The 26,687-nt window shown below is 30.8% G+C and overlaps 2 protein-coding genes and 1 long non-coding RNA gene across 4 annotated transcripts; all 3 read right to left on the bottom strand.

The window, feature by feature from the left end:
- Window positions 1-2,358: 2,358 nt before the first annotated feature.
- LOC133817541 (uncharacterized) lies at window positions 2,359-9,010 on the bottom strand. Its single transcript, XR_009885580.1, has 5 exons — window positions 8,315-9,010; window positions 4,460-4,570; window positions 4,080-4,131; window positions 2,752-2,981; window positions 2,359-2,632 (listed from the first exon to the last, which is right to left on the bottom strand). It is a non-coding gene; the product is annotated as an uncharacterized LOC133817541 (long non-coding RNA).
- Window positions 9,011-16,594: 7,584 nt separating this feature from the next.
- On the bottom strand, window positions 16,595-23,872 carry LOC133817542 (cellulose synthase-like protein H1). 2 transcript variants are annotated; one of them, XM_062250094.1, is made up of 9 exons: window positions 23,549-23,872; window positions 23,092-23,461; window positions 22,861-22,986; window positions 18,720-18,836; window positions 18,312-18,521; window positions 18,104-18,215; window positions 17,839-18,026; window positions 17,403-17,753; window positions 16,595-17,295 (listed from the first exon to the last, which is right to left on the bottom strand). In XM_062250094.1, the coding sequence occupies exons 1-9, from the start codon at window positions 23,833-23,835 to the stop codon at window positions 16,720-16,722; spliced, it is 2,337 nt and encodes a 778-aa protein (XP_062106078.1). In that variant the 5' UTR covers window positions 23,836-23,872; the 3' UTR covers window positions 16,595-16,719. The 2 variants fall into 2 exon arrangements, with proteins under 2 accessions (XP_062106078.1, XP_062106077.1); XM_062250093.1 differs by having other exon boundaries at window positions 17,839-18,029.
- Window positions 23,873-24,913: 1,041 nt separating this feature from the next.
- On the bottom strand, window positions 24,914-26,143 carry LOC133814064 (uncharacterized). Its single transcript, XM_062247075.1, has 2 exons — window positions 25,560-26,143; window positions 24,914-25,262 (listed from the first exon to the last, which is right to left on the bottom strand). The coding sequence occupies exons 1-2, from the start codon at window positions 26,141-26,143 to the stop codon at window positions 24,914-24,916; spliced, it is 933 nt and encodes a 310-aa protein (XP_062103059.1).
- Window positions 26,144-26,687: the final 544 nt, after the last annotated feature.

The raw sequence follows: 26,687 nt of genomic DNA on the forward strand, positions 1-26,687 counted from the left end.
AGATAAATGGATGCAATGACATTAGTTCAACAATTTGGAAAACCAGATATATTTCTCACAATGACATGTAATCCTAATTGGTATGAAATCAAGCAAGAATTAGGCCCTAATGATGAGGTTCAAAATAGACCAGACTTAGTTGTTCGTATATTTAGGGCGAAGTTAGAGGAGTTAAAAAAGGATTTATTTATTAGACAAATTTTTGGAGAAGTAGCAGCATACGTCTATGTCATTGAATTCCAAAAAATAGGACTTCCACATGCACACTTGTTGATCATTTTGAAACCCAACTCAAAAATTTATGGACCTGAAAATTTTGATAAAATTGTGTCAGCAGAAATACCACATGAAACCCATAACTCTCATTTATATACAATGGTAGTTAAACATATGATACATGGTCCTTGTGGTTCTTTAAACCCAAAGAATGCTTGCATGACGAAAAAAGGAAACTGTAGAAATCGCTATCCTAAATCTTTCTGCTCCATGACAACACAAGCACAAAATGCATATCCTATATAAACGATGTGATGATGGTAAACACATTCAAGTAAGAGGCACTACTTTAGATAATCGTTGGGTTGTTCCATACAATCCATTTTTACTTGCAAAATTTGACTGCCATATGAACGTAGAAATATGTTCTACTATAAAAGATGTGAAATACTTGTATAAGTATATTTACAAGGGACACAATCGTGTGGCTTTCAATATTACATCTTCAAATGATGAGAATATGATTAATGAAATTGATAATTTTCAATCAACAAGATGGATTTCGGCTCCAGAAGCTATGTGGAGAATATATGGTTTCACATTAAATGAAATTTACTCAGCTGTTTATTCACTTCAATTACATCTCGAATATAAACAACTCGGTACATTTAACACATCAACGAAACTTTCGCATATAGTACAATCTGATGTGTTCTCACGGTTTATGCTAACTGAATTCTTCAAAATGAACAGCTACAATGAATCCGCACGAACACTTTTGTATAACGAGTTCCCTGAAAATTTTGTTTGGAATCAAGAACAAAAAATTTGGACACCACAAAAGAAAGGAGTTGTCATTGGAAGAGTAGTGTCTGCATATCCAACTGAAGGTGAACGATATTATTTAAGATTATTGTTAAATCATATAAGAGGAGCAAGTTCTTTTGATGATCTTAAAACTTTCAACAACATTCGAGCTACAACATTTCACGAGTCAACTATGTTACGTGGATTATTGGAGTCGGATAATGCCATAGAATAATGCTTAGAAGAAACCAGTCTTTACCAAATGCCTTATACTCTATGACGATTTTTTGCTACTGTTTTAATTTATTGCAGACCTACTAATCCTAAAAAGTTATGGGAACTATTTGAAAAATCAATGTTGGAAGATTATAGTACTTCACATTCACCTTTATCTCATATAAGGTCACAAGTACTCCACCATATTCATTCAGTGCTTCAAACAATGGGAAGTGATATCAATGATTATCATTTGGCGATTATACAGTCACATCCAATGAAGAGGATATGAAACTAAAATAAATACACGAAGAATTAAATATATTAATATCTAAAGATGATCTATTATTACCCGAAACATTGAATGTCAAACAAAGAGAGGCATATGATATAATTTTTCAAAAAGTATTTGCTGAAGAATCTGCTATATTTTTCATAGATGGACCTGGAGGAACTAGGAAAACTTATTTATATAGAGCTATTCTTGCTACAGTGAGATCGTGAGGCATGATTGCTCTAGCGACAGCTTCCTCTGGAGTGGCTGCAATTTAATTACCTGGTGGTCGCACTGCACACTCAAGATTTAAAATTCCTCTCACTTTTAAAAAGGATCACTACAAGAAAAAACAGTATTCATAACACTTAAAAACTGCTAACCGGGAGTATTGATAACGCTTCTGAAAATGCTAACATAGCCCCTGTTATTAAAAGTCCTGCCTTTTCTATAACAGTATTCGAATGTTATGTTCGATGTTATCTTAAACTATTCAATAACACATTTTTAGTTGCTATAATATTCAAATAATAACATTTAGTTAAAGTATTTGGTTATAAATTTGAAGATTAATCATACTTTTTGCATAACACTTTTCAACTGTTACATTTGATCATTTTGATAGCATTTTTAGTTTGTTATATTATATAAATCATAACAATTTGTTTCGCTTATAATATGTTTCTAAATCATAACATATTAAAGGACCAGTAACAAAATTTTGTTACTTTAGTCTGGATAATATATTTTAAATTTTATTATGATAAAGATACTTATAAGGTTTTTTTAATTAAAAGATTATCATTATTGTATTTTGATAAAAAAAAATCAAAATTAATCATAAAATGTAATTCTCAATAGATTGATAAACCTTAAGTATTACATTAAACAATAACTAATTCAAACCATGAATGTGTCTACTTCATGAGAAATTTATTTCTAACTTATGTTTGAAAACATAACATAATAAAGTTTTATAATCTTGAACATTTTTTACTTCAAAAATGAAAAACATAAACATTACAAGATCCACAAAAGTAAACCATGCATGAAACTTGCTCCATCCTTCAATTCATCATCATTTGTGCACTTGCCTTTGTTGTGAGTCTGTTTGCTTAGCTACAACAAAATTTAAATAATTAATGCTTCAACTTAAAGTTAATAGTAAACTAAAAGAGTACATAAAAAAAGTTAATTACACAATTATGACTTTATCAGATGGTCATGCAATGTACTACCTATAGCATATTCTATAGTAGACTAACTATTGAAGGCCTCCACAGAAATGCATCATTCTTTCTCACAAGATCTATCCCCACTTTCATAGCACTAGGCCCAAGAGGAACATGGTGAACCTCATCCTTTGGTTCACTTGAAATAAAATAGCATTATGCAATAATTTCTCCAGATCTGATCCAATCCAATTTAATATTTTGCATTTGGAGCCAAATATGCAATTCTTGACACTCTAACAATATATCAATAAAACAAATTCAGCAGCAGCAAGTGATTTTATGTTGAATATTATATGTTTTAAATTTTATCATTTTCACATAATTAGTATCATAATTACTTGAGGGGAATGAACATGAGAATTTGATTGAACATTGGCATTTGATTGCTCCTCACTCTAAGCACATGTATTCTATTTACAAGTAAGATAGCAAGACATGAATTCAACATCAAAATTAAAATGGATAATTCTAGAGGTTGAAAACCCAACATCAACAATGAGTTAATAACATATACATATATAACAATGCTAAATCAATCCCCTTCATCATACTCACAAGTTCATCAACAATGAGTTAATAACATATACATATATAACCATGCTAGATCAATCCCCTTCAACATACTCACAAATTCAACACCGCATAAAGTTTGTTGGTGAAGAAATTTTATCTAAAGTAAGAAAAAAATGCAAGAGTTAAAAGGGACTGTGGAATTGTTATTGAAATTTGCATGAGGTTTACTTTTTCTTTTTGGGCATGATCTACGATAGTGCCTACTGAAATCACTTCTTAACCCTGTAATCCATATGCATATTACAAAGATTTGTGAGGGTAATAATTAATGTGTAAAAGCGAACTTTATTTTTACATTATTTGAAGATGTCTTATATATAAAGTTGTTTGTGTTTATTGACTTCCTCTAGATTGCATAAAGATAGAGCTTTTCAATTTAATGTTCTCTATGTGCAAAAAAACTTGAAAGTTACACTAGTACCAATTAATAAAATACTATACCTGCGTTTCGCCTCAGTTGAGGAAAACGCCTCGGTTCTATGTAAAATCAGAAAACATTTCAGCCATATTTATTAACCAAACATCTACCATTATCAATTCAAAATATTCAAACAACACACAAGTTCTCTTCCTTATCTCGCCGCAGCACGAATTTCTCAGATCCTACTTCACTAGGACACACAAGTTCTTAACCTTCCGTTATCACCGCAACACACAATAATAATCTCATAACCTACTTCACCATGGATGAATATCTAAGATATTCAAACTCCTCTAACATTTGCAAAATATTTTAACAAAAATAAAAGAGAACATACCTCTTGCCAACTGTTGTAAATAAAGCTTCCAATGTGAAATCCAATGAAGCCACTAAAATGAAAGCAAACTTACATACCAATTAATGAACTATTAACATCATTGGACCTTTAATTAGGAGTCATAATTAAAAAAAATTACAACTCTTACAACCAAGAAACTATACAAACCCACTACAGAGTCCTTGGAAACTAGAGCTCACAAAAGAAAAAGAACAAAACTCTTAAATACAACGACAAGAAGCAGCAAAAAACCAAAAACAGTTTGTATGCCAATTTAAAAGGATGAAAAAAATCAGATTTATTATTAATACAAATAAGGGAAATGATAAATCCATGAAAGTTTGTTCTATCTTGAGCATATTCTCTACAATAACGAATACCTTGAAAGTGAAAAAATAGCCAAATGAACCAAACCTAGCTGAGATGAAAATATGAGATCCCTTTATAAATGCCTCAGTTCCCTAAAGTTGGTTGTCTTCTTTTCTGAATTTCTGCAAGAGTCCAAAGAAATTTAAAAACTTTTGTGTAGAGAACCCAAAATATCAAAAAGTCATGTCACAGTTATCTCATATTGAAAGAAAAACATGCTTATAAGATCAAAATAAAAATTACATGAACAAAAATTACATAGAATGAGTTTCATGGATTAACATGTGTGTTTTACTTGCAATTTTTATCAAACATGTGGTATACCATATAGTTATTATCATGCTCAAATTGATTGATTTATTTATTTATACAATCTAGCCATGAATTATTTAATTTATATAGAGAAAGAGTATAGAGAAAACACAGCCAACTAGCTCAAATGATTAGCAAGAAATTAATGTTACAATTATGTGAGAAGATGATCATAATTATCTGATAAGAAAACTTATTAATGTTTTTTTCCTACATACATAATCCCTGAAACCAATTATGAAATAAAAAATACTAAGTGCATTATAATAAATTAAAATATTAGATTTGAGATTTCAAATTTCAAATTTTCTACACAACCATGTTATGCATTATATAAGGAATGTTATATTATATACTTTTATAATGCATTAAATTGAGATTGAATCACTAACAAAGACAAATTTTGATGTAACCAGCTGAGAAAAGTGCTATAGGCCAAGCAGAAAAGTGCTATAAGCCAAGCTGACAAATTCAGAAGCACAAAATATTGGATGTAACCAGCTGAGAAAAGTGCTAATTAGCAGAAAATAAGTACTATAGGCCAAGCAAAAACCAAAATTGTTTAATAAGGATGATTATTACTTTAGTTTTTGTATGTGTCAACTGTAGAACATCATGCATATGCATGCAACTTAAATAAATGAAGGTAAGTTCGTTGAATAGTATCACAAAATATCAAAATACAAATATTTTTTATTGATAATAATTGCATTAAATTGAGTAACATCTAGGATCAGTATAGATGTTAGAGATATAGCTAAGATGTGAACAATAAAAACACTTAGTGCCACTATAATAAATAAGAGTTCGAGCAAGAATTAATACTGAAAATTTCTTAGGATCGCCACCATAGATCACCTATCTTAGCTAGCTAGTCTATTAATGACATGAACAAGCTTAGACAGGCCTAAAACTCCAATAGTATTGGTATTCACTTAAATAACCTTACAAAGTATCACTCACTTTTGATTTCTATATATTAGTACTCACACTATAAATATGCAGTTAAGCAATTATAATATAATAATCCATAAAATCTGAAAGCAAAATAGAGGTGGTTTGTGATGAATGACGAATTTTAAATCTGTTTATGGTATGTAGTATACGAAATGATAGTTATAACAACAATCAAAATTGATCATCGTGATTAGACTTCTAAGATCCAAAAAACTCAAAAATTCTCCTATCTCTTCCTTCTTCTAAGCTCATGTTATGGAAGAAAGATGTATCTATATAACCTCTAACCATGAAAAAGTTTTAATATAGATAGTAGAACAAAGTGATAGTAATGATTATATATCTCTCTAAAACCAAAAACAAAAAGCAGGGAAAAGAAAAACAGTAACAAGATACACAGTTTCACTTCAATCAAATTAATCAATTAAACTCGTCAAACTATAAACAACACAAGATTAAAGAAACAATCAAACCCTTCCAAACAAAATTTTCTGCAAAAAATAATGCATAAATATTTAAAGTAATAAATGATAAAGAGGTGCTTATATTCCTTTGGTATACAATCAGACGCGCAATTAGATAATAATTCCTATAGAAAGGACAAACATTCATGATTCAGAAGAGTAGAATATTGGATGTAACTAGATGAGAGAAGAGCTAATTAGCATAAAATAAGTATAGGCCAAACAGCAGAATAACTACTACAGTTCAGAAAATAACTACAAAATAAGTATAGGCCAAACAACACAAATATACATATATACTCGTCCAATCGGATCGAAAGAGTGTGTGAAAACTGAACAGAACCTGTTCTTGGAAGAGAAACTGTTGCGGAAGCAGCTTGGGAAGAAGAAGAACCACAATTAGTGGCATCAGAAGCTTGGGCCATTGATGAAGAATCGAAGAGAGCAACAAAGTTCAAAGAAAGGGCATTGATACCATATTAAGATTTCAGAGAAAGAAAGAATAGCTGGAAAATGAACTTGTATATATATACACAACATACATAGTAAGTACTGATGAACCATTAATAGCCAAGAACATGGTTTTGGCTTCTTTGAATGAAAGAGTAATTTATTTTTCAATAACAATGACGTAGTTGCGAGTACTAGAAATAAATTTATCTGGTTCGACACTTTCTATGCCATCGGTTGCTTAATTTGTCAGATATTAATTATTGCAGAAAGGTTTATGCTTGGACTGATTCTTTAATTAAATTTCATGTCGCTGTCTACAAGACTAGCAATTTATATTTCAAGTATTTTTAAAAGAACGTGTCAAAGTGAAACTTCTTTTGATGTATATTTTTTTCCTCATTTGAGTATTTTCTTCTCAAATTTTTAATAATATATCTCAATTATTTAGTCCATATGATCTTTTGTTTCTACTAGTATCATTTTCCTGTAGTATTGCTAGCCCACCCACTAAATAAGGTTGTACTTTTTTTAAACAATGCAGTTAATTACAGTAAAACCTCTATATAGTCATTAAGTAACACTTATTTTTATAATTTTGTAGTGTACTAATAATGTATCAAAAATACCAAAAATATGTTAGTCTCGAAGAACAATTCCAAGAATGAGTATGCAAAGCATATTATTAGATGAATAAAAGGAAAATCTCATGCAGTAGAAAAGAATTTTGTATTTAGTTAAGTGTGCTCTGTAGAAGTGTTTTTTTAACAAACACAAATAAAACCCAACAAAGAGAGAAGAGAATGAATATGGAAATGTCTTGTTATATAAAAATGAGATATATATATATTTTATATCCATAGATTTATAACAAACCACTCCTTCAAAGGTTAAAGAGTGGAATTTTCATACGTTTGAAGAGATTTTACAATTACTCGCATGATAATTTGTTCACATCGGAGACCAAGTCTTGCTCACATTTGAAGATTGAGTGAACTTGAGCAAAAGCTGTCTTTTGATTTACATAATAGAAAAACTATACCAAATGCCCTTTCGTGTTATCACCTAGTCCATGAAGCTTTAATCTCTAACTAAACATATTATAAAAATAATAATAATAAACAAAAGTAAAATCCAACTTTAAGACAAAACTTGCCCAATAAGGATTTTCTCTTGTAAAAATGGTGCCTAAATGTCCAACTTAAACACAGAGTTCTCTGATATGACATGACCATTAACAGAATCAGAAGAAAGGGAAATTAAGTATTAACATGTAAAACATTTAATTAAAAAGAAAGCCAGAAAATAAATTGAGGCATTGTGTGATATACTCAAAATCACCAACTCAAGTTGAAAGTTCCCTTCTAGAGGCAAAGACTAGTTGAAGTTACATGTCGATTTCATCACAATATTAGTAACAAAACCATTATTGACCAAAAATTTACCAACTCTTTCATGAGTAATTTATTGATCTTACTGATTAAGAGGAATCAGCTCCTTTTATACAGAGGAGAAGTTAGAAACTACCAAAGCTAACAAAGCTGTTAAGAAACAATAAAACAAATTAACAACTTTAACAAACTTAGAACTAACTCCTTAACAAGGCCAAACAACACAAATATACATATATATATATATACATTGATGATATGATATGAAATTGAAATCTAAGTTAAAAATTACCTCACAGTTACGAATACTCTGGCCTGGGTTCTTGCTTCCAGCAGGAGAGATAGCAAGCGCACGACTCGTGAGGGAGATGCCTGGGTTCTTGCTCCAGCAGGAGAGATAACAGCTTGAGGGAGCAGGCAAGACTCGCTTGTGGGAGAAGGAGCTGCTTTTGGGTTCCTGCTCCAGCGATTCAGGAATGGAGATGAGAGACTTACGGGATGGGCAGAGGAGGCAGCTGGGACTAGTTCAGGTAGATGAGGATTAGGGATTCAGATGATTACGGGATGGGGATGTGTTTATTTGCCTTTTCATTTTTCATTTTAATTTTCGTGTATTAAGTTTCATTTGGCGCTTCATTTTAGCGCGTAGCTTTTTTCTTTTTATTTATTTTTATTCCGTGTTATTTCCTTTGTTTTTTATATATGGAACCGTGTTTTTTTTGTATGGGACTGTGTTACTTATTTTATTGATAACATTTTGAATATATGTTATTTATTTACCGTAATATATGCTCAAAAATGTTGTAGTGGATACTACATGCACAGTTAGCAAACAATCTGGATTAGCCAAATTACTACAATGCGCAAAATTGATAATATGGGATGAAGCTCCAATGTCTCATCATCAATCAATAGAAGCTTTGGACTTAATGTTAAAATATATAAATGATTATGCTCAACCATTTGGTGGTAAAGTTGTTGTGCTTGGTGGAGATTTCCGACAAGTATTACCTGTTGTTCAAAAAGCCAGAAGAGAGGAAACTATTGATGCAACTTTAGTAAAATCATATTTATGGCCTTTACTTCACAAAATTCAATTAACAGAAAATATGCGAGCACGATTAGATCCAAAATTTTGTGAGGTTTTACTTCGTGTCGACAATGGTGAAGACCCAACAAATAATGATGAAAAGATTGAAATTCCTGCATCAATGATTATTCCATTTGAAGATGATACTTTATCATTAAAAAAATTAATAAATAATATCTTCCCAAATTTAGATGAATGTGAAAGCAACAATTTCCAAGCGACGTAACTACGTACCATAGCTACGATAAAAGCATAGACTCTACTGAACAAAAATTTGAAGAAGATTATTTACATAGCTACATTCCAAGTGGGTTTCCCCCTCATCAACTTCTTCTAAAACCAAATTTTCAATCACATTGCTACAAAATATTAATCCTTCTAAAGGGTTGTGTAACGGTACACAACTATTGTATCGGCGTTTCACCTCAAATTTAGTTGACGCGGAGATAATTAGTGGACAATATTATGACAAAAGAGTCTTCTTACCAAGAATTCCATTTACACCAATTGAAAATCAACAAAACTTGTTCCCTTTCAAAAGAACTCAATTTCCAATTCGCTTAAGTTTTGCTATGACAATAAATAAAGCTCAAGGTCAAAGTTTAGAGCATGTTGGATTATACCTTTCGGAGCCTGTATTCTCTCATGGTCAACTTTACGTTGCTCTATCTAGAGCAAAAACAACGCATTCAATCAAAATACTCATTCGCCTGAGCATTCATGATATATGTGATTTCAACCTAACAAAAAATATTGTCTATCATGATTTACTGCAATTAAGCAATTTACAATAAAATTCAAATCATGACCTAATAATAATAATAATAATAATAATAATAATAATAATATTATTATTATTATTATTATTATTATTATTATTCCACAATATAATTTTATTATATTGATTGATTCTTAATATATGCTTACTACATTTTCCATCTCTATATTATTCTTAGGAAATATTTTCAATGTCTATGCTTTGAGCAGATCTGAAAGATGGAGAGGCAGGTCAAAAGCATAAAAGAAATATTTCCTCGAAGTAAAAATTTTATCTGCAAGGTATTAGTAGCTGAGAAGCATCCTCCCAGAAATTCTCGCCATAATTCCTCCATATTTCAACATTTTCTGCTTGTTGACAAGGAGGTATTTTACTTTTATTTATAAATTAATCCTTAATTCTATAAATATACAAGTAATGATATACATATATGTCTATTTTAACATCCCTTTCATTTATGGTGATTATTTAATAAAGATACCATAAAGTATATACAAGAAATCATATAGTATATATATATTATAAAAGCTTCAGCAACTATTTAGTTATTTTTGCTCTAAGTCACTAAGATTTTTTGGGATAATAACTACAGGCTTATTTTCAATATCACACCTACATTCTGTGTAGTCTATTTAAAGTAATTGTATTTCAAAGTATTATTTCCATTAATTACTTTTTTCCTACTTAAGTGGATGCTTAGTGTCATTTGTCTTTATGACTTTCCCTTGCTCACATTGAACAACTTTTTACATAATTTTACTAAGAACTGTTAGAATATGCATAATATATATATGCTTTCCGAAATATAATTAAGTACCATGACTTCAGGCTATTTTAAGTAATCAAATAAAGTGCTTCAAGTTTCTAACTGCATTTTAATTCAAGCAAATTTATTGTAAAATATAAACATAAGAAATGGTACATTATTACATAAAACATGCTCCTCACATAATTTAATCAAGCAACCATAAGCCCTCCCCTCAAAGAAACTACACTTGTGATAAAACAAACTTCTTTCTATTCATTGTTTCTTTTTATTCATTACATGTTATACATCCTTCACTTCCACTGACAATGTGTATGTTAAGTAGATTTGACTTTTTTATTTATTATTATTAATCATAATGCATTTAGTGTATAGCTTTATCATAATTGAACTTTACAGGGAACAAGGGTACAAGCTACAATCTTCGAGGAAAATATACAAAAATATGAAAAGTTAATCATTATGTTTAAGACTTACAATATCTCGAATGGTTTATTCAATTTTATTCCACAACAATATCGGATAGTTGATAATAAGTATCAGTGGATCATCAACGAGCACACTACTGTTATGGAAGTTGGAGATGAAGAAATAATAAATACACCACAGGAACTTTATAACTTCTCTTTTGTGCCATTCAATGCTTTGGAGCAATATAAAACTCGCACAATGGAAGTTGGTAGGTTAAAAAAAAATTATTGATGCTTTACTCATATCAGATTTATATAAATACTATTAATATTCATATTATAATATTTGTTTTATTAATATATATATATATACAGATATTCAGGCTCTAGTCATCGATATACAACCACAAAAATATATACCAACATCATCTGGTGTGAGTTGCGTTCGAGAATTGACTCTACTGAATGAATGAAGAGTAAGTAATCCTCCCTAGGTTTCTTGTTTTTCACATTTAATTTTTATATTGGTCAATGCCTTACTTTACAACATATATATACTTATAGAAAATCACAAATACTGTTGACTGTGTGGGATGAGTTGTTTGAGAATGAATGTGCTATTATTGCAAGCAAAATTGGAGCAAGACCTGTTCTAGCAGCCAAGAACCTTAAAGTTGTTTCATATATGAGTAAGTTAAAGTACAAGTTAATTTTCTACTTCATATTGAAATTATTAAAACTAACACTCTTTTTGTGAATCTTTATAGACACATCACCCAGTACAAAACATTCAAGTCGCCTCCTAATTGATCCAGAACTACCACAAGCAATTGCACTATTCCAGCTTCATCAAACTTGACTATACCTACAAGTGATGCACTTACACCAATCAATACTGTTAAAAATCTTGTAGAATAGGTAAATAATACAGCTAATATGTCTGTACAACTTCTCACTTCATTACCATATACCCAAGATTATATAAATAATTGTGTTTGTCTTGCAAAAAGATAGATTTTGGATTGAAGGAAAATTTTGCGTGAAGAACTTAAATCAAAATTTTTGGTATATGACTGTGATAAATGTCACAAATCTACACAGAAAGATTTCAACAAACCTGTAGAGAAAGACCACTGCAACAACAAAGACGACAAAGAAATACCCAGGTATCAACCATTTATGACACTTCTTTTCTTTTCAGAAAAAAGATTCACAAGAAATAATGATGTCATCATGTAGTTTCTTTTTCTCTTCCTCCTGACACAAACTTCAATATTTTAAGAAAATAGAATTTTATTTACTAATATTTCTCAATGCTTCTTATGTATGTGCCCTAAGATTTTATCTAAGATTGCTTCATTCATAAAGTATATAAAAAAACTTATATGATTGGTTGCTTTATGTTATAGGTTTTTTTGTTCTGGTTGAATGTGAAGATACTTCTGGAGTGTACCTGCAGCAATTTTCAGAGAGAACGCAGAAAAGTTCATTCACTATAGTGCACTTGAATTAATGAAACACACCACTGAGGTATCTAACATTATGATGTAATAATTATTCTCACATTTATATAATTATTTTCAGAACTTACAAAAATTTATCTAATGCTCTTGTTTCATTGTCAAGAAAGAATTGATAACTTGGAAACAATTGATGATGTTTCCAGTTCTACACAATATACTGCCCAGATTAAGACATATAAATATATACGACACCAGCAAACAAAATACAAGTACACTATCACGCATCTTAAGGATATATCTGAGGGGAAAAAAATATTCTTGTGTGTAGCTCCACAAGCTCCAACTATGTATATATTGTTTAAAAGAATAACTCTTTAAGCTGCCTTATTTTTTTATTGTAAATATGCTCCAAAAGTAACTTAGAACTTTCGAAGAGCAGCTCTATATGAATTTTTGGAGAGCAGCTCTGTATAATAAAGAAGCCTTCAGTTGTTGTTTCAGTGCGTCTTCTCTCTATATGAATTATTTATGTTCTTTGTATGTGTGTGCATACACTTTTGAAAATGGTTGTTTTGAAATTTTATATTGTCTAGCAAACTGGTATTATGATACTTATAAGTGTTATGAGACAAAAGAGAAAAGATATAGTCCATTTCTCTAAAGCTAACAGATAAAAAGAAGATATTCTTGATTTTCTCTATATGCATATACATACAAGTTGATTTATAAACTACATAGAAATGTTATATGATTTGATACTTCATGTTGTATGTATATAAATTTGATCTCAACTTCTTCTTCGTACTGTCAATAAAGTTGCTATAGTTGCATCTCTTCTCCCCAGTTAAGCAGGTTTATAATATATTTATGCTTTATATGTAGTTCATGGACAGATTCTTTATAACTAATTCTTTATATTGACATGTTATTCTCTATTCACACGTAATATTTAATACAAAGCAATTGGACAAAAGAAAAAAGACAATAATCTATAATACAAAGCAGTGATATGGTAAAACTCCTTCAAATGTCCACTTTTCATAGAATATATATTAAAATATCAATTGTTTTGTTGCTTAGTTTGTAAGTATGACCAATTTTGGTGGTCATTCTTACAAGTATAGTACGCAAGTTTCTGTAACAGATCTTTTCTTCACAGAGCTTCACTATGCACTTAACACCATCGCCAGCTGCCCACCTTCATCCTCACTCTTCAACTTTTGCACTTCTCTCATTTTCCTTGTTAGGGTAAGTCCAATGGAATGCTTGGAAAAAGAAAAGGGATTTGGAGTTAATTTCTTGAAGACATGTTATAGGACTTTTATATGAGTTAGTTATTTTTCAAATCATTTAAGTTGTTCCACAATAAAATAAAACCTTGTGACAAGTTCTCTTTTTCCAGACTCAAAAACCGCTCTCTACTCAAATATAGCAAGATGGAAGTTGACGTGGACAGAAATTCGCTAAAAATTATTGAAATTGTTGATATTCTTAGATTTGGAGGGGGAAGAAGTAGTTAAATAGTCAATAAATAATGTATCTTTTGCAAAGCCTGAAAACTCAGCTACAACATAGGACTGAAATATAATATAATACTGATAATCAATACAAATAAATATGTATACTTAAGTAATGTTACTCTTCATTTTTTGGAATGTTATTTTTTTCCATTCCTCTCTAGCAGGCTTCTGTCCACTCCTTAAATTTTTTGCTCCTTATATCTCTTTCTCTTGCTACCTCATCATTTTCATCATTATCTAAAATTTCTCTTAAAAGTAAATTTATAATATATGACCAGCATGTGCCTTGCACGTGCTACACCCTACTAGTATTCTTTCATAAAGATAGAAGTTTTTTGATAATATTATAGGGTATCATCAACAGAATTTGTGTATACTTAGGTTGTGTTTGGTAAAAAATTTATTTTTGAATTTTTTAAACACAAAAATAGAAATATTATTTTATTTTTGTTTCTTTATTTTAAAAAAATAAAAATATGTTTGGTAACTATTTTTGTTTTTTGTTTTTAAAAACAAAAAATAATAAACACATTTGATAACTTTTATTTTTATTTTTGTTTAACAATATGAGGTGTTGATTTGAAGAAGAGAAGGAAAAAAAATAAAAAAACAGTTTAAAAAAATTTTGAAAATGAAAAAAATTTATTTTCAAAATTTAATAAATTTTAATTAAATTTTAAAAAAATAAAAAATAAAAATAGAGGTATCAAACACATTTTGTGTTGTCAAATTTTTAATTAAATAAAAAAACTATTTTTTTAAGTGTTACCAAAAGCAACCTTATTAGTGTCTCTAATATCGTTATTTTAGCATGTAATTTTTATTATCGCCATGATAGTTGGTACAATGTTTTAAATTTAACATTGCCAAATTTCCTTACACTGTTTTTCACTATTTATTTCGTAGTTTTATATAATAATATAAACAGGTGCTCATAATCCACATTACATAATGCATGTTATATATATCTAATTATGTTTATATATTTTGCAATAGAAATAGGCTTACTTATTTTATTACCTTTTCATAAGTAATTACTCATTTTCATTTACTACTGTTTACATTTGTTTATATTTATGTATGTATCTTTTGTATCATGCCAAATTGATTTTCATCGTTGTTCCTCTATTCTAAGTTCACATGAGTTAATCCAGTTTTATTTATTCATTTTGTTTTTTTCTACTGTTTATCTTCCTAATTTAGGTATTTTATTGCATAACCAGCAAAAGTTTGGTTTATTCTTTGTGTTTTTCTTTATCATGACTTTCATTATGTATATCATATTTTTCAATTTATTTTGTTTCTTAATTGCAGCACCTGTGGTTAGTTGTCGTTTTTTCTGACACTGAGAGGAACATGACTATAGTTTGTTGTTATTTATTATATAAGTTGGGTATGTCTAGGATTTTTTTCACTGCTGGCCCTATTAATTTCAACTCTTAATATCTTGACATTTTAAGGAGTCTGACGTTTACTCAATTAGGAGCGGATATCACCTAGCTACCACTACTTTGGCAAAGCCTTCCACTTTATCCACTCTTCCTATATCTAAATGGTGGCGCTCTTTGTGGGCTTTAGCCCTACCAAGGAAAGTTAAGATTTTTTCTTGTTAAGTTTGTCATGAAATAATTCAAATAGCTTTAGCTCTTCTTTCACGTCACATTCCTATTTCATCATGATCTTGTTCTATTGTGGTTGGTTTTTTGATGATGCTTTGCATGCTCTTTTCATTCATTTTTCACACTGTCTTTTCAAGTTTGGAGGTTATTAAGTTTTTGGATCCTAGTGACGTGTAGTCTCTCATAGAACATTGTTGACATCCTCAGTATCTCCTATCTGTTTTAACACCCCATCAGTTTAGTTTTTTTCTCATTAATGTTTGGAGTATATGGGGAGAGAGGAATAAAGCCAAGCATGGTTCTTCTTTCAAAGATGCTTCTGCATTCTTACAATGGGCTTCTTACCATCAGTTGGTTTTGGGTCTTCTTTCTGTAAAGGCCAGCCTGTGGCAAGCTCCTTATGGTTAACTTAAATTAAATGTGGATGTTGCTATTAGTTGTGAGACTGATATTATTAGTTTTGGTGCTTTTGTTAGGGACTCTGATGGATTTCTGGTTGGCAAAGCCTTTACCTGGTTTGATTTCACCAAAAGAAGCAGAGCTCTTGTTCTTACTTATGCTTTAAAGTGGTGTTTGGAAGTTGGTTTCTTTGTTGGTATTGTCGAGAGTGATTCAGAGGTTGTCGTTAACTCTGTCTCTTCCTCTCGTGATGTTGTTTCTTAATGGGTTGTATCTTTAGGACTATTAGAGCATTGTTATCTTACTTATGCTCTATTTGTCTTTTCAGGTGTGTGTCTAGTACATGTTTTGTGCAATGGTAATACCGCAACACATAGTTTAGCTAGATATGCATTACAAATAAAAAACGAGATTACTTGTTGGAAGATGTTCGATGTTGTACTCTGACCAATGTACTTCATGATTTTAACAAATGAAATTTGGTAATTTATTATCAAAAAAAAAAGTTAATACCTAAAAAAATTAAGTATACAGGTGCAACAGACAAAATATTTGCTATTTTTCACCCTAATTATCACCTTTCATAAATATTAATTCTTCCCAAGTTTCATACAATAATTATACTTAGCATGATCACTCTTGATTGTATTGATCACCAGCCGTGAACCGAAGCCTGTCTACACAGTTGAATAAAAATAAATGAAAAACAAGAAGATTTCAACAAAGTAGACAATGAAATCCCATATTTGCCCTTCCCAAAAAGACCTCTCACAAAAGGCCAAAAGCACATCACCACCCAAACACTAGCCAAGTACTCTCCCAGCCCAACCTCATCACGTCCACCCTCCCACAAGCTCAACCCCAAGGCAGCTACTTCCACAAACAACAGTGTTGTGGGAGGAACGAACATCGGCGACTCGTCGAACGTAAACCTACCGGCGTTCGCAGCATCATTTCCTTTAAAATTTTCAGTGCCTTTGGTAGAACTAGTGCTAGACTCATCAGATTCTTTTTGTGTTACTTCAAAAACGATCTCTGAAACTCCCAAAAGCTTAAGTGGGAACCCCACTACTCCGAATAACATTGAAGTGGCTGCGTTTATTTTTGTCATTCTCAAATTGTTCCACCATGCACGAAATGATTGGCCACATCGGCGAAAATAGCTTAAGTTTTCGATGTTTTCTATGACAAATTGAGCTAAGAAAAGTACCATTGCTGGTTCATGAGCCTGCAACACATAGAAATTAAGTATATGAGCCTGCAACTATGTAATAGGCATAAAATTAATCTTACCTTTATAGTGGATATACAGATATTGATTATAAAGTAGTATACCTTAGGTAAATAAGATGAGTTGGTAATGATACAGTAGGCGGGCAGAATAGCGTAGCATAGTGTAGGAATGGAGCGTAGGCCCCAGATGAGGATCCATATGTAAGTCAAGCACTGTCTGAATTGAAGCTTAGCATGCAAGGTTGCGAAGATGGGACTATTCTTGCTAAACAAAATTTGGAGCAGGCCAGTTATCCACCTCTTTACTTGGCTCATTGATATAGGCCCACTTGTGGGTACAATCCCCAAAAAGCCCGGTGGGTTTGGCATACATGAAACCGACTTCAGCCCCATGGCATGAATTTGCATACCTGTTAAGAGATCTTCTGTCATCGAGCCATATTTCCAACCCACCTACAATAACAGGCCACTCATTTAGATTTAAACGTAAAAATTTGAAACGCTAAAAAGTTGTGACAGAAGCATGCACTTGGTCAACCTTTGAACCCCAAGTGGTACCATCCTCATAGTCACAACGAGCGACTTGGTGGGCTGCTTGAACCATAGTTGAGAGATCTTGAGAGGTAATAATTGTATCGATATTCTTCCCATCCACTGGTTCTGTAAAGGTCTTAGCCACTGATTCCATGAGCTCCTTGGAGTTTCCAAAAGTCTCATCTTCATTAACTTCTTTTAGAAGAAAAAGGAAATATTATATGTTGAAATCATACATAAATGTGTTTGTGTTTTTGAAAAAGGCAAACCTTTATTATCTGCGTTATCCAAGCAGAAATTATAGATAACTTTACGTCTATGAAAGCATCCAGTTCCTGCGTAAAGGGGTCCTTGGATACCTGCCATCCCACGCCCAACAATCTGCATATAAAAATGGTAGAAAATTCTTAGCATTATTAATTTTAACATAAGGGAATATGATAGTAATTAGTAACTAATAGATAGTAAAGTACTGACCTCAAAACCAACAACCATTTGGTTCCCAAAAGGATCATCTTTCAATTCATTGTAGAAGACTTGTGGGAATTGAACAAAGGCACAGTCTTGGGGGTTGAGACCAAGGAAAGAACACATGGCGTGAAGGATTATGTTTGGATTGTTTACAAACATGTCACAATCCACATTCAGCATGAATGGAGCATTAGTCATCACTCCAGACACTCTAGTCTGTGTTGATCCCATAATTAATCTTTCATTAGTTTAATACTTAAAAGTAATTCTATAACAGAACGACATTTTTGGGCCTACTAAAACTAATTTAAAAAAGTCCATAATTTTTAAATGTTAATTATTTTTCCTTCTAAATTTTAATTAAATTCTTATAATTTGGATACGTAAGAATTAGCTAGCTAGGTGGGTTCTTACCAAAACATTCATAGCACCAGCTTTGTAGTGATGTGGAGTAGTGGGGCGCTTCTCTCTACTTACATAAACTAGATGTGGCAAGCTATCTGGGTGATTTTCTTTGTTCTCCCAAATGACCTGTCCAAAATATGTATATATGTATACGAAAAATATTATATGATAACTGAAAAAACTATTTTTTTTTTCTGTTTTCTAATCAACATAAACTTTATAAAAGAAAGTAATTATGAAATATATATATAGGCCATAATTAATAATTAATGGAAACTCTGAAACTGGTCACATTAAGAATGTACGTATGCTTTATAAAGTAACCTTGATATATATAACCACAAACGTTGTGGTGTAGTTATATTGTGATTGTTGTATCGTCATCAGTTTATGTGGTCCTTATCATATATACATAATATGTATAAAGCATTGTAAGTTGTAGCTCATTTGTTTATAATAAATTAGCAATAACTGCTATTAATGCTGATATTATCTTTTCAATAATGTGGAAATTCAATACGAACAAATAATAATTAAAGATAAATTGAGATTCTAATTAGGCTCTTTTCCAAAAAAAGAAAGAAGAAAGAAGAAGACGACTCTAAATTTAGGTTATCAACATTCATGTTTCTTTTTTGGAATGATATATATAACAATAGAAATGAGAGATACAAAACCAATTAACAAATAAATAGGTGGAAGTTTCCTTGGATTTTAACCCAAAAAGAAATACAAACTAATCTTTTAATTAGAGTGACAATAACAACGTTTTTTCTTCTCACTTTGTCACCTAATTTTGTTGTACTATATGCAAGGAATGTGCAATGTACATTTGTTTAGTTTTGTTTAAAAAAAAATATTATATATATTTATTAAGTTTTTATGATTATTATATAAATTTTGAATAAAAAAATATTATATATATAAATGACATAAATATATTAAAAGAAAATTAAACATGATTTAAAAAAATATATGGAAGAATTTTTAATTATTACATTACACATGGTGGTTACATTTATAGTAACCTTTTATAGAATGTTTCAATAACTCATCAATATATAAATTTTATTTTTTTAGATTTTAATTTTCAAAATTAACTGAATTTCCAAATTAAAAATTAAGTTAATTTATTTATTACAATAGTCATTATAAGATTATAATATGAAAATACATAATTACTGTTAATATTTTTATAAGTAAAATTTCTAAAAAAAAATTATTTTTGGCATTGGGTTATTAGCGGCTAAAGTCTCATTTCTTTTACAAGTGTACATTTTAAGTCCCTTTTTTTACTGGAAAAAGTCTCAAACGTTACATAATTATTGCACATTTTCCTCAAATTGTTATCATTTTGCTAAAATGGGGACTAAACATGAATCTAAGGGATTATTGTTGCTAAAAAATAAAAGACCAGGGACTTAAATGCTTCAGTTTTGAAAGAACGATGATTTTAGCTGTCAATTTCCATATAATTTTTCAAAAAGACCAGGGACTTAAATATTTCAATTTTGAAATAACGGTGATTTTAGCTGCCAATTTCCATATAATTTTTTTCAAAAAGATTAAATAATCTATAATTAACATATAAAAAAAAATTATTTCTTAGATTTTTTTAAGGGGCTATATTGACTACCCTAGACAAGTCGTAGTCTAAGTGTTCTACCACTGTATATTCTCATATTCATTTTTTAATTACAAAATTAAGACAATTTTTTTTTTGCAACATATTAGTTTCTCTATTTTTTCTTTACATTATTTAAATATTATATCTTTAAACATTTTTATTAATTAAAATAATAGAAAAAAATAAATAATAAATTTGGAGGGAGAACGATAGAAAATTGAATAAATGATTTTTTTTTAAAAAAAAAAGTTTAAATGAGCTTTATAAATTATTTATCTACATGTATAGATTTTTAGAGCTCCTTTAAATATATTTTTTTAATTATTTAATTTTATTTCTTTCTTCCTCCAAATTTATTAATTTTTATTTATTTAATTATTTTAAATAAAAATGTTTAAATATATAATATTTAAATGATGTAAAGAAAAAAATAGAAAAATTGATATATTGTAAAAAAAATTATTTTGTCAGTAATTAAAAAAATTAATATGAGATTATACAATGGTAGAACCACAAGTTGTCACCTTAAAAAAACTAAGAAATAATATTTTTATATGTTAATTAGACATTATTTGATCTTCTTGAAAACAAAATTATATGGAAATTGGCGCGGCTAAAACCCATCTTCTTTCAAAATTAAAGCATTTAAGCATATGATCTTTTATTTTTTTTAGCTGCAATAGTCTCTAACATTCGTGTTTAGTCCTCATTTTAAAGGAAGGATAACAGTTTGTGGAAAATGTGCAATAATTATGTAACGTTAGAGACTTTTGTCAGCAGAAATAAAAGTAAGCGACTTAAATACTGCACTTATAAAATAACAGGGACTTTAGCCGCTAATAACCTTATATTATTATAATAATGATATTTTATAATATTTGAATTTATATTAATATAATTGTTAAACATTTAGCTAGTCTTGTATTAAATATTATTATAATAATAATATTTTATAATATTTGAATTTATATTAATAATTTTTAATAAGTTTTAAATGTATATTCTGTTAAATATTTGTAATATTTTGTTAAAGTTAAAAAATAAAAGACCTTAAAATAAAATTTATGTTATCTAAACACGAGATATAGAACTAAGGGGAACCATTAATTCTAAGTAGAATGAATTAATAGCTTTTTTTGTTATATTATTTTTTAAGTGAATATGTTAAGGTTAATCGACTAAGAAGGGAAAAAATATGAATAATAATAAAAATGTGAGTTATTCTATATATAATCTTCTGTAAATTAAAATAAATAATTAATATCGGAGATTCTAAAACTTTCCATTTGTACAATCAAAACCTAAAATAATAGAGATGACAAATTTGTGTGATAGCCTTTAAACTGACTTGTATGCTACTAAAATATGTGGTCTTTATTATTTATTGGACCACATATATATTGTTAATCTCAATGTAAAGATGGAGACAAAAATAATTTCTAAAACCTATGTAGTTTAAATTCTAGCCATATATTTCTTAATTTTCCTTTTGTTTTCTTATATTATAAGGTTTATATTTTTTTGGACCCTGTATTTTTTTCCATTACTTGTTTGGATCATGTATTTTGATAAATTACTTTTTGGACCTTATGTTTTGTAAAATAGTTAAAATAGAACCCTAAACCCGATTTTGGTCAATGTTTTCTCAACTAAAATCACGAATAATTTACCAAACTAACAATTCAGAACAAAAATAAAAACATTCTACTTAAAAACTATATGTTGTTATATTAAAAAAAAATTCATCAAAATTGAATTTAGAGTTCTATTTTAACTATTTTACAAAACAATTGATCCAAAAAATAATTTATCAAAACACAGAATCCAAACAAATAATAGGAAAAAACACAGCGTCAAATAGAGTATAAACCCTATATTATATCATGGCTCTATTCAATAATTGTGTTATCACTTTCCCATCGTCTATGGTTCCATCAAATTTGCTGGGACACTGTAAATTTCAGCTTTATTGGTACAAATTATGCAATTGTGTTGGGTTGAATTTTTGTGCAATAATGGCACAAAATAGTGGAATGCATGTGGTTGTGTTGGAGATGCTCTAATGAATTTAAAAGTTCAATTTCTATGTTTGTAAAACATTTAAAATATGTGAAATTTAATTTTTTGAAAAAAAATAACTTTGTGAAATTAAAAAATTAACAATATAAAGTTATAACAGAGTTATATTTAAGTTTGTTGGGAGTGAAATATGGTAATATAATTTTATTATTGATATTCTTCAAATAAATTTTATATCAAATTACATGCAACCGGGCGGATTTATTAATTATGTGGATAATATCTACCCAAAAAAATTATGTGGATACTAAGTTAAATAAACAAGGGGACTTTATTTAAAGCTATTTTCTTTTCTTCACCCCTTTTCATAAAGAAAATTTTATGCCAAAAAAGAAACCACCACAATGTAAACTGCATAATGCCTAAAATAATATACAATAATTCATAATTAACTTTAAAAAATGATATAAACAGTATATAATTGAGTGAGAGCAGAAGCCAAACCTTGATTATACTGGAATGGTCATTTTTGTCTGCATATGCGAAATCGGCATACTCTCCAGAACACTCAAAAGGGACAGCTCCGTTCACAGCTTTTTCTATCTTTTGTTTAAGTTTTTCGTACTCCTCCTGCAAAGAACTCAATTAATTAATTGTCGTTAAATGATTTCAATAATACGAACAACATCAAAACGTGCGCATACTACGTAAATATTTATATGTATATATAATTACCTTCATGTTTTTCCATTCAAGTTGAAACTGGTCGAAATTACCACCAGAATCACGTTCACGACTATCATCACTATCAGGTGGCGAAACAGAATCGTCAATGTCAATAGAGAAATATCTAAAAGGCGCCCGGACTTGAATACCGTATTTTTTACAGAAAGGAACCCAAATGCGGGCAAATTCGAAGGCGTGGATGAGAGAAAAGAGGGTGAGAGGGGAGCAACCATCGTCTGACACGTAGCACGCCAGCTTGTGAGCTGGATAGTCAACCGCCAACAATGACAGAACGGTGTTGGCTGTCATTATGGGTGGCTCCATAGCCACATCCGCCGTCGTCACAAACGCATCCACCGCTGGTAGCTCTGTCCCCATCCTGTGCGTATATGCGTCATATTAAAACTATGAAATGATAATAATAGTAATAAAGTATGTACGAGATAATATATATATATATATACACCTTTGTAAGAGGGTTTGTGGGTGAGTTTTGAAATCCACTGGGGTCCACTTGGTGTTGAGAATGAGGAAGAAGTCGAAGGTGAACCAAGACTCGCATAAGAAGGCGAGGAGCCAGGGGTAGCCATGTTCAGAGAGGTGAAGAAGACGATAGAGGAGGATGGAGAAGAGGAGGAGTAAGGTTGTGAGATTGATGGCTTTGTTTGGATTGTTTTTTATGGGGATTTTCTCGCAAAGAGGAGGAAGTTCGTGGTGGTCATGAGACACTACTGAGTTGGTTGTACTGGCCATTCTTTTCTTTTCTTTCTTTGAGATGTCGAGAGCTAGTTGCTAAAGCAATTACTTATATTAAGGAGGCACTCCCATTTCAGCCTATTTTCTCCTTCTCTAATTAATTAAATGATAATAACGTATACCTATGTGAAAAATATGTATGACATGACTAAAGATATTAAAAATATTAATAACAATTAGTAAATGTCCGAGTAACACTATTTTAAAGTCTCATTTTGAGTTATGATTTTTATTAAAACTCACTTGTTATTAGGGAGATGTCTTTGAAGATTTGTCTTCTCCTTCATGATTATATAAAAATCAAGTACTAATATGATCAAAATAGTTATGGGGTGAGTGAGAAATTGAGCATCTCCATAGAGTGCCAAAAAGTGGTACAATGCTATATTTAGCACATCTTGCAAAAATTATGATTCTTATGATGTTTTAAAAAGTATGACAAATTTGGCACATACTAAAAGTTTTTTTTTCTGATGAATAAGATCATTGTATTGCTCAAACAATCAATTACAAGCCAAGTCTATGAACACCCAACACAGATACAAGAAACCCAAGACTAACCCGAACAGGGTTGCCTGAACAAGTCAATTAGCCCCTATATAATTCTGTACATATCAATTCAAAACAATCTGTTAATAAACTCTCTATCTTTCCTAGAGGCTTTACATGGGAACACACTAAGTAAACGAAATTTACAGTCATTTTGAATTCTACTAACTGTATGGTGAACTTGCAAAAGCTTGTGATTCCAAAGTGCATCATTTCTTACTTGCCAGATATGGTACACTGTCGCAGCAAGAAAAGAGAACATCATGCTTTTATATGTACTCGATACATGCTTGGCATGAGAAATCCAATGCAGGAGACGGGTAAGATTGATGGATTGTGCATTCCAATGAAGCCAACCTTTGATAGCCTCTAAACACCTCTTACTGTATGTACACTTGAAAAAGAGATGGTCAATGTTTTCATTGTCTACCCCACACAACAAACAAACCTGATCAATATTGAGATTATATTTAACTATTCGATCCTTTGTGTGCAGACGCTCCCACATGACTAACCACATAATAAATCAATGATTGGGAGTAATAAATCTATCCCAAACAAATTTCCTCCATGGCACTCTAGATTCTTGAGGGAACAACAAGTTTAGTCCAAGTTTGATATTATATATCTGAGACAAGAAAGAATCATGAGAAATTTTCGCTTTGAAACTATCCTTCACAGCAACTAAACGCTTCCAGTACCAACTGCAATCCGTGGGACACTTGTAATCCCACCAATTTTGATTCAGCAAATAGACACTATTTATCCACTTGACAAATAGATTATCTTTCTTCTTGGCAATTGCCCAAACATACTTTCCCATGGCAGCCAAGTTCCAATCATGTATCCTCCGAAAACCCAAGCCACCAGCAGCCCTTGATAAGCAAATATACTCTCAAGCAATCAACCCTGGAATATGAGAGTCTGAGATACCTTTCCAAAGAAAGGCCCTACATATTGCTTCAACATCTTTGAGCAATTTCTTGGGCAGAATCATTATCTGAGCCCAATATGAATGAATCGAGATAAGTACTGAATTAATCAAAGTGACTCTCCCCATATAAGATAGATTCTGAGTGCTCCAAGTTCGAATCCTGCTAGTCATCTTCTCCAAAATACATTTACATTCTGCAGAAGAATTTTTTTTTGAACAAATAGGTATACCGAGATACCTGAACGGTAGGTGGCTGCGAGAAAAACCAGAAACCTCCAGAACTCGGTCTACTACAGCATTAGGCATTCCATGACAATAAATTGCAGATTTCTCAGAGTTGGGGAGCAAATCCGAAGAAGAAGAGAATAGCTTCAAACCCCTCAGCATAAGCAGAATTGAAACAAAATCTCCATTACAGAAAATAAGTAGGTCGTCCGCAAAACATAAGTGATTCAACTTCAAATTTGAGCATTTATCGTGGTACTTGAACCCAGGAAAAGATCCCACCTTACTCATAATTCGGGACAAGTATTCCATTCCAAGAACAAACAACAAGGGGGAAATGGGATCGCCTTGTCTAAGACCTCTTTTTGGTGCAAAGAAACCATGTAACGAACCATTGAGAAGTAAGGAAAACATGAGAGGTTTTACACACGCCATTATTAAATCTGAAAAGGTTTGAGGAAAATCAAAAGCCTTGAGCATCTCTTCAATGAACCCCCATTCTATTGTATCATATGCTTTCCTTAAGTCAATCTTGATCATACAGCTAGATTTGCAATTGCTCCGCCCATATAATCTCACCAAATCCTGACACACCATGATATTATGGGCAATGTATCAACCATGTACAAAACCCCCCTGGTTTTCAGCAATTAAATCAGGCAAAACTTGTCTCAATCTCGAGCAAATCACTTTTGATGCAGCCTTGTAAATCACATTGTAGCACGAGATGGGCCGAAAATCACTCACACTTCGCGGACAATTACTCTTAGGAATAAGCGTAATGGTAGTCGTATTAATTTCCTTGAGAATTCTACCTGAGTTCAAAAAAGAAAGAATCGCAGATACCACATCAGGCCAAACCAAATCCCAGTTATCTTGGTAAAAACTACTTCCAAAACCATCAGGGCCTGGAGATTTCAAACCAGGGATAGAGAACATAGCTTCTTTGACCTCCTGAGCTGTGTACTCGGCTTCAAGGCTGCTGGAATGCATCTCAGAGATTTTTGGCCCAAGATTGATAATACATTGCTTCACTCGATATCTGTTTTGCATCTCAGAACCCAGGAGCTGCTGATAATAATGTAAAAAGGCTTCCTGAACAGCATGAGGTGTATCACTCCAGATCCCCTGCACATCCACT

This window comes from Humulus lupulus, chromosome 2, assembly GCF_963169125.1.
Source record: "Humulus lupulus chromosome 2, drHumLupu1.1, whole genome shotgun sequence".
NCBI classification, from domain to species: domain Eukaryota; kingdom Viridiplantae; phylum Streptophyta; class Magnoliopsida; order Rosales; family Cannabaceae; genus Humulus; species Humulus lupulus.

Bases quoted from the DNA above. Each gene is read 5' to 3' on its own strand.
- LOC133817542 (XM_062250093.1), bottom strand. From the start codon at position 23,835: ATGGCCAGTACAACCAACTCAGTAGTGTCTCATGACCACCACGAACTT. The intron at 18,216-18,311 runs GTCAGTACTTTA...TTTTATATGCAG, and splicing joins AAATGGTTGTTGGTTTTGAG to ATTGTTGGGCGTGGGATGGC. The intron at 18,030-18,103 runs GTTTGCCTTTTT...TTCTTCTAAAAG, and splicing joins GGATAACGCAGATAATAAAG to AAGTTAATGAAGATGAGACT.
- LOC133814064 (XM_062247075.1), bottom strand. From the start codon at position 26,143: ATGGTGTGTCAGGATTTGGTGAGATTATATGGGCGGAGCAATTGCAAA. The intron at 25,263-25,559 runs GTATCTCGGTAT...TTGCTTATCAAG, and splicing joins CGCAGCCACCTACCGTTCAG to GGCTGCTGGTGGCTTGGGTT.